The 9269-nt window shown below is 44.5% G+C and overlaps 1 protein-coding gene across 2 annotated transcripts in view; it reads left to right on the top strand.

Annotated features, from left to right (window-relative positions):
* The first annotated feature begins 3768 nt into the window (after positions 1-3768).
* The window catches only part of LOC124789527 (arylsulfatase B-like), a 70620-nt gene continuing 65119 nt past the window's right edge, over positions 3769-9269 (top strand). The window contains exon 1 of one of the 2 annotated variants that reach the window (XM_047256921.1): positions 3769-3829. Coding sequence is in view for 1 of the 2 variants with exons in the window: in XM_047256920.1 (XP_047112876.1) it covers positions 3986-4022 (37 nt within the window). In the remaining variant the exon portion in view is untranslated. Of the gene's footprint in view, positions 3830-3893; positions 4023-9269 lie in introns of those variants that run through there. The other variant, XM_047256920.1, reaches the window with a different exon arrangement.

The following is a 9269-nucleotide window of genomic DNA, read 5'->3' as shown; positions in this document are numbered from 1 at the left end:
TGTTGTTGGGCCCATCTATACCGCGCTGCATGGTGTCGTCTCTGCAAAGATGGACCTCGCCATGGATTTCGGGAGTGAAGTTGTGTATCATTCAGCCTACTGCGCACAGTTTGAGTCTTAACCGACGCCCTGTGGCTGCACGAAAAGCATTATTCAACATGGTGGTGTTGCTGTCAGGGTTCCTCAGAGCCATAATCCGTAGGTAGCAGTCATCCACTGCAGTAGTAGCCCTTGGGAGGCCTGAGCGAGGCATGTCATCGACAGTATCTGTCTCTCTGTATGTCCTCCATGTCCAAACGACATCGCTTTGGTTCACTCCTAGATGCCTGAACACTTGCCTTGTTGAGAGACCTTCCTGACACAAAGCAACAATGCGGACGCGATCGAACAGCGGTATCGACCGTCTAGCCATGGTTGAACTACAGACAACACGAACCGTGTACCTCCTTACTGGTGGAATGACTGGAACTGATCGGCTGTCGGACCCCTCTGTCTATTAGGCGCTGCTCATGCATGGTTGTTTACATCCTCGGGCGGGTTTAGTAACATATTTGTTATCAAGTGAAGTCCTGTGTAATCTCATATATTCTTCATAACTTTTCCATTCTGGACCATCAACAATTGTTGACCTATCACATTTATTACTCTCCTTTAGTTTTTGTTGATTACGAAGCTGTTGCTGCACTTCATCCTTTTCCATTTAAACTGAAACCTTATTTCGATTTACGTTCATGAAAGCATGGAAAGATCCTCAAAAGTCCTGCAGGTATTCTACCATTAACATTACTAACATCTTCCATAATTAATTGTGAGAGGATCTCTCTGGTACGGTATGACGTTTTAGTACAATTTATCTTCGTTCAGTACCTCTAAATGATCAGATAACTTCGGACACCATCCACCATCGAAACCGGTCTTGTAATTGCTTTCTTTATGAGTGCTCTGTTATGAACGCAAACAAGTATTTTCAGAAACAATGAAAATCGATCCTAATCAGATTTGGGAAAACCTCCTCGTTTCAACAGACACTTTAATTCACTCATCATTAGTAACGTCAGCTCATGATCACGTGAAGAATCAGTGGAATTACGCAACTGCCGTTTTTCAGTGTGATGTACAATAGTAATGACTGCGTCAGTTTCTCCGTTGTTTAAGAGCAGCTGGGGCGACCTTCAGTCTCACACAGAACGTGTCGAATGAAGGACAAATTCTCTTTAAATGCAATGGGACTTTAGATTTTGTAATATTTCTGATGTTCAGAAATGTTCTTCTACGCGTTCACGTTCGAACTAATCCATATTAATTCACATTCGTATCATTCAGCTTCTGAGACATTTACTGCAAACTGACAGGGATGTGGTAATACTATTTTATCAGGCAGATTATAGTGGTTGTCAGTGAAAGAAGTACGTAAACCATGTGGCGTTTGGTAGTTGCAGAGTGTTTAAAATTGGTGCTTCTCCATAGTTTCTGCATGTAATCATCATGTATGAAATCGCTGCTGTCCTGTTTTAAAATACGGGCTTCCAATAAAACTTACAGCAGTAACACAGGAGGATAATGGGACATCGATATGATTGTAGAGAAACAGATGCAACTTCTAAGTATTGCTCTGTGATTTATTTTTGTTGGTAGCCCTAATTATGACTGGACAGCTAAGCTTTTTACTGTTTTTATATACAGGGTGTTAAAAAAGGTACGGTCAAATTTCAAGAAAAATTTCTCACACACAAATAAAGAAAATATGTTATGTGGACATGTGTCTGGAAACGCTTATTATCCATGTTAGTGCTCATTTTATTACTTCTCTTCAAATCACATTAATCATGGAATGGAAACACACAGCAACAGAACGTACCAGCGTGACTTGAAACACTTTGTTACAGGAAATGTTCAAAATGTCCTCCGTTAGCGAGGATACATGTATCCACCCTCCGTCGCATGGAATCCCTGATACGCTGATGCACCCCTGGAGAATGGCGTATTGTATCAGAGCTGTCCACAATACGAGCACGAAGAGTCTCTACATTTGGTACCGGGGTTGCGTAGACAAGAGCTTTCAAATACCCCCATAATTGAAAGTCAAGAGGGTTGAGGTCAGGAGAGCGTGGAGGCCATGGAATTGGTCCGCCTCTACCAATCCATCGGTCACCGAATCTATTGTTAAGAAGCGTACGAACACTTCGACTGAAATGTGCAGGAGCTCCATCGTGCATGAACCACATGTTGTGTCGTAAAGGCACATGTTCTATCCCGTATGAAATCATGATAACGAGCTCTATTGAGCGTAGGTGGAAGTTCAAATGATTCAAATGGCTCTGAGCACTATGAGACTCAACTTCTGAGGTCATTAGTCCCCTAGAACTTAGAACTACTTAAACCTAACTAACCTAAAGACATCACACACATCCATGTCCGAGGCAGGATTCGAACCTGCGACCGTAGCGGTCGCGCGGTTCCAGACTGTAGCGCCTAGAACCGCTGGGCCACCCCGGCCGGCGTAGGTGGAAGAACATGCCCAATCAAGACATCACCAACAATGCCTGCCCAAACGTTCACAGAAAATCTGTGTTGATGACGTGATTGCACAACTGCTTGCGGATTCTCGTCAGCCCACACTTGGTGATTGTGAAAATTTACAATTTGATCACGTTGGAATGAAGCCTCATCCGTAAAGAGATTTGCACTGAAATGAGCATTGACACATTGTTGGATGAACCATTCGCACAAGTGTACCCGTGGAGGCCAATCAGCTGCTGACAATGCCTGCACACGCTGTACATGGTACGGAAACAACTGGTTCTCCCGTAGCACTCTCCATACAGTGACGTGGTCAACGTTACCTTGTACAGCAGCAACTTCTCTGACGCTGGGTTTACGGTTATCGTCAACTGCACGAAGAATTGCCTCGTCCATAGCAGGTGTCCTCGTCGTTCTTGGTCTTCCCCAGTCGCGAGTCATAGGCTGGAATGTTCCGTGCTCCCTAAGACGCCGATCAATTGCTTCGAACGTCTTCCAGTCGGGACACTTTCGTTCTGGAACTCTGTCTCGACACATACAGCGCCACGGCTATTGCCCCATGCTAATCCATACATCAAATGGGCATCTTCCATTTCCGCATTTGTAAACATTGCACTGACTGCAAAACCACGTTCGTGATGAACAGTAACCTGTTGATGCGAGGTACAGATGTGCTTGATGTACTGTAGAGCAATGAGTCGCATGTCAACACAAGCACCGAAGTCAACATTACCTTCTTTCAATTGGGCCAACTGGCGGTGAATCGAGGAAGTACAGTACATACTGATGAAACTAAAATGAGCTCTAAGATGGAAATTAAGCGTTTCCGGGCACATGTCCCCATAACATCTTTTCTTTATTTGTGTGTGAGGAATGTTTCCTGAAAGTTTGGCCGTACCTTTTTGTAACACCCTGTAGATGTGCTTTGAATTCAACAGTACGGAATAAGCGCTAAACACATGTTCTAGAGTAATACGTACTTTTGTTTTTGTCACTGTTCGTCACACTTGCAAGGAAACTACTTCCACTACATCCTTTTTAACTTTCTGACTGTGCACGTTTTACATTGAACACCTTTTGCAAATTAGCACAGAAGACCAGCCTGTGACCACACGTAAGAGGCATGTAATTTGCGATATCTAGTTCCGTTGCTGTCTTGATAAAACCCGTATCTCAAGTGAAACCAGTTTTCTACATCGTTGTACCTTGACTCAGAGATAACCAAACGCTCGCTGTTCCCTGCTCACAACCAGACGGCAGCACAGGCCTGGTCGAACCCACAGGAAACGCGCAGTGGCCGTTGTGAACTGTAAGTAGTCAGTAATGGCGACATTGAGTTTTTCCCCTTCGAGCACCGAGCGGGAAGGTTCTTGTTTATTTCACTTGTCGCAGCGCCGCTTGTGTGCAGCTTTTCTCGTTACCGCCTTGTGTTCATCTACTTGCAGTGGCAGTCGGCCGCTCCGCTATGGCTACCATGGTATCCACGTGTATTCTACGAAAAGGTACTGTGAGCTTTACTTACAATAAAACAACGCGACGCGTGCAGCCCGGGTCTCTAGAAATGCACGATTAACTTGTCTATACAATTCATGTGAACCCTGACCAGGTCCACATCGCTTATTTTGACGCAGACGAGTTCTTGTTTTACGTAAGATTTACAGATCCCCTTCACGTTGAAAGATTACTGTCACGACGTGGTTCTCAAGACCCGTTCAAGCATCGGGTAGTATGGTGTCACTCGTGTATGCTGAAATTGACGATACCAATGTTCCAGTGTTCAACCTTCCGCCGGAGGTCGATGACATCTTTCTAAAGGTCGTATTGAATCATTGTCGTGAACGCTGGTCTACGCAACACAGATTACAGTGTTGTACTGGAATTCGTTCGGTGGAAATGCATGTCAAACGCAATATTCCATCGCATTTACATGTGTGTGGTTTCCGCGTTCGTGTCATGTATACTGGTCAAGAGCGATCCTGCTTCCTATGTAATGAAATTGTATACTTTTGGTCTAATTGCCACCGGAGCGTTTTCGTATTAAAGCCGTCATTAAAACAGCGTCACAAATTGACGGATGTTCCTACCACTCCCGACGTCGGACCTACTTCTGCTCAGATCATAATGAACAAAAAGTCAGTGCTGACAATCGAGTAAATGAATTTCCGCCTCCACCTCCGCGACAGTTTCAGAATGATATTGCCCCCAGGATAGAACCTGTAACAGTGACAAACAAGAGACGCCGCACTCAAGATGTGAGTAGGGATTTGGCTGTGCCTTCTGCCCCGACCTCGTTCGAATCGATTGTTTCTACTGCTCCTCTCCATGCTACGATAACTCCAATCCATGATACGGTGAGTGGCGAAGACGTTATCCCCAGCATCCCTCCTGCTCGCGAAGTGGCTCCTCCTCAATTGCCTGTGTGTGTGTGTGAGTGTGTGTGTGTGTGTGTGTGTGTGTGGAGACGGAGCCCCCCTTCGTCTCTGTGTCCTCCGTTGTAGTCTGAGACGATGTAATGTCCTCCTGCTCCTTCGTCTTCAGACGCCGACGGTTTCCCGAATTTGACGCCTACAGAAACTCCTGTGGAGAATAAAATTAGCGACCAAGTATCACCTGTTGCTTTCGTAGTTCCACAGAATGCTTCCGCCTCAGTGACTGGACCTGCATTATATGTCCCTCGTTCTAACGGGCACGAAGCTGTGCCTACGTCCCCTTCCACACCTCAATCAACAGATGCTGCCATGCCACGTAGCCGACAGAAGCAGCGTATACAACCTGAATGTGTGGTGGCACGTAAGAAATCTAAGAAAAAAGATTGCAATGACGTTGGTTCTGGTCCACCGATGTCTAATTCATCTCTGGACACCGCAATGGACCTTCATGCTCAGTAGTGTACCTAATTGTGCTCGATACGTCTCGTACATCCCTGTATAGCTGTGATCAATGACCCAAGCCTACACATGCCGATTCTTAAATGTAAATCGTATGGAATCAGAACTGCGATTGGCTTCGTTGCGACAGTTCATTTATTATTCATGTGCGGGAATAGTGTTCTTACAGGAGGTGTTTTTTAGGAATTTCTCCTTACCTCGTTTTCGTATGATCTTTAATGTAGCGCCCGAATATTCTTTGGCGGTGGCACTCCTTATTGCTAAGGTGTAAATGTTGAATTCTGTCAGGGGCATAGGTTGTCAATGTTTTAATCTTACCTTGGTTCTTTTATATGCCCCTTCTCGCACTGGACGCCCAGTAGATCGTTAGCGATTTTACAAACAAGAAATTGTTTACTATTGCGTAAGAGTCCTCTGGGTATTCTGTTGCGTGACGATTTTTAACTGTGTATTGCGTTCTGCATGTCAATCTCCACATTTTAATTTCTCTCGTGAATTACATCAATTCGCCCTGGCCGCTCCTTACGCCTGAAAAACGTCTGGATACGTAAATACCCGACGTTAGTTAAATTTACTCACTTTACTGCGACTTCTAGTAGCAGGTTAGATAGGTTTTACTTATCAGACTGCCTGAGCGATACTATTCTTGATGTTGAAGTCATCACAGCTTCCTTTACTACTTCCTGTGCTGTGACTGCAATTCTCAGTCTTGAACGACAGCCAAAAGAATGGTTCAAATGGGTCTAAATACTATGGGGCGTAACATCTGAGGTCACCAGACCCCTAGACTTAGAACTACTTAAAACTAACTAACCTAAGTACATCTCACACATCCATGCCCGAGGCAGGATTCGAACCTGCGACCGCAGCAGCAGCGCGGTTCCGGACTGAAGCTCCTAGAACCACTCGGCCACAGCGGCCGTCCGACCGACAACCAATCAAATTATTTCGCACTCCATGGATGTTAAACGTCGCCCACTGAGCTGACCCCTCTCTCGATGAAGTGGTACGAGCCGTGTGGGAGCGTACTCTACGGTCCGCTGGGAAATACTCTTCCACCCTTGACCGGTGGACACAGCTAGGAAAAGCGAGGCTCAGGCAAATTTTGATACTTTTCTGTGGTGCCAAAGCGTGAAACTTTCGGAGAACTTATGAATATTACTGTTCCATCCTGCGTGAACTTTATGCTGCCTCAGATCACGCTCTTCGGCGAATTGCGGATGGTTGGCGTTTAAAGCCAGAATTATTGACCATGAAGAGAATGCGAATGGAAGGTTTGAATATCCGATCCAAGGCGCACTCATTGATAACGGAAGAACTGACTTCCTTATATCATTTGCTTCGGCATCAGACACGTCGCCGACGCGCTTGTACTCATTCACTCAAGAGAAATAACGGACGTATCGTATCGGAGCAAGCTGATATAGTGCGTATTTATTTATCTATTTATTGCTCCGTGGGACCACATTAAGGAGAAGTCTCCATGGTCATGGAACGAGTCAATATATGAAATCATAACACGATTGTAGAAACAAATAAAATGAGATATAAAAACATATTCAGGCGACTACGTCGTAAGTTTAAATAAAGAAAATCAACATTGTAACACTGGAATTTGCTTAATTTTTTAGCTGTTCCAGGAGCTCCTCGACAGAATAGAAGGAGTTAGCTATGAGGAAACTTTTCAGTTTAGACTTAAAAGTGTTTGGGCTACTGCTAAGATTTTTCAGTTGTTGTGGTAGCTTATTGAAACTGGATGCAACAGAATACTGCACTCCTTTCTGCACAAGAGTCAAGGAAGTGCATTCCACATGCAGATTTGATTTCTGCCTAGTATTAACTGAGTGAAAGCTTCTAACTCTTGGGAATAAGCTAATATTGCTAACAACAGACATTAAAGAAAATATATACGGTGAGGGCAATGTCAAAATTCCCAGACTATTGAATAGGGGTCGACAAGAGGTTTTCCAACTTACACCACACATAGCTCGAACAGCATATTTTTGAGCCAAAAATACCTTTTTGGAATCAGAAGAATTACCCCAAAAAATAATACCATATGACATAAGCGTATGAAAATATGCGAAGTAGACTCCTTTTCGTGTTGAAATGTCACTTATTTCAGATACTGTATCTTACACCAGTACTATGTACATATCTACGATAACGGTGAATCCCGTTAAACATTTTACGACCCACCAGTCAGCATCATGGATACGACAATTACACCTTAACATAACGCAGCCGCTGTGACGGAGCAGTTCTAGGCGCTTCAGTCTGGAACCACGTGACCACTACGGTTGCAGGTTCGAATCCTGCCTCGGGCATGGATGTGTGTGATGTCCTTAGGTTAGTTAGGTTGGAGTAGTTCTAAGTTCTAGGGGACTGATGACCTCAGATGATAAGTCCCATAGTGCTCAGAGCCATTTGAACCATTTGAGGAAGTTTACAAACTTATAGTCAGATCGCCTTCTCAAAAGTCCCCAGGTCTGGATGGACTTCCCAAGGAATTTTATGTGTGCTTTTGGCAGTTGTTGAGTGCTACCTTTACGTCAGTTTTGAATAAAGTGTTACAGGGTAGAAAAGTGCCGACCTAGTTCAATGTGGGAAAACTTGTTTTAATCCCGAAGCGCCCTGGAGCGGCAGCCCCTAATAGCTTTCGCCAAATTACTTTGTTAAACTTTGATTATAAGACCTTGGTGAGGGCAGTTAATAGTAGCATGTCAACTCTGATGGAGACGATTGTTGAAAACATCAAAGCTGCGTACCTGGTCATACCATTCTTAACCGCACAGTGAAGTGTCGGGACGTGGTTTCGGTTGCTGCTGTAATGTCCGTACCTCGTACTCTTGCTTTTCTAGACTTTGATAAGGCATCTGATCGTGTTGAACCTTTTGATTCGGATTCTGAAGACTGTTGGTTTTATTATTGACACACAGCGAGTGCTCTCAAATCTGAAACTTCCTGGCAGATTAAAACAGTGTGTAGAGCACTTGCCCGCGAAACTGTGTGTAGAGCACTTGCCCGCGAAAGGCAAAGGTCGTGAGTTCGAGTCTCGGTCCGGCACACAGTTTTAATCTGCTAGGAAGTTTCATATCAGCGCACAGGTTCGCAGGAGAGCTTCTGTAACGTTTGGAAGATAGGAGACGAGGTACTGACAGAAATGAAGCTGTGAGGACGGGGCGTGAGTCGTGGTTGGGTAGCTCAGTTGGTAGAGCACTTGCCCGCGAAATGCAAAGGTTCCGAGTTCGAGTCTCGGTCCGGTACACAGTTTTAATCTGCCAGGAAGTTTCATATCGGCGCACACTCCGCTGCAGGGTGAAAATCTCATTCTGCTCTCAAATCTGTTTACGGGTATTCCAGCTCCGTTGGTTGTTATGCAGTGGATCGGCATACGTCTCTCGGTATCATGAGCGATCATTGTCCACTCAAAATGGCGACGCTCAACTTATCCACGTGCGCAAGTTTGTGGCAGTATATGTTTGCAACATCATTGTCTTGCAGCATCTCTCTCTCTCTCTCTCTCTCCCTCTCACCCTTAAAACTATGGTAAAAAATCAAATAATAATAATTTTGGGTCTCGTCAAATGATTATGTAATTTATAAACTTGCTTAACGTGTGTTCTGAAGTACTGTATTTGTCGATATGATTTTACCAATTCTGTACTCCTGTTTTTAACATTGTAATATTCCTTTGTCACATTGTGCATAGACGTACTCATTACGATGAAGTATTCCCTTTGTCACTATGTACGATCACGTGGTACCGTCCACACACATTAGCACTAGGTTGCCTTATGAGACGTTGTCCTGTCTCCTTGTATTGTTTGTTTCGAAAGAAAGGCACCCATTCAATTTAGC

This window comes from Schistocerca piceifrons, chromosome 3 (genome assembly GCF_021461385.2).
Source record: "Schistocerca piceifrons isolate TAMUIC-IGC-003096 chromosome 3, iqSchPice1.1, whole genome shotgun sequence".
NCBI classification, from domain to species: Eukaryota; Metazoa; Arthropoda; class Insecta; order Orthoptera; family Acrididae; genus Schistocerca; species Schistocerca piceifrons.
The sequence above is the reverse complement of the archived record's forward strand: the minus strand, read 5'-3'. Positions and strand labels throughout refer to the sequence as shown.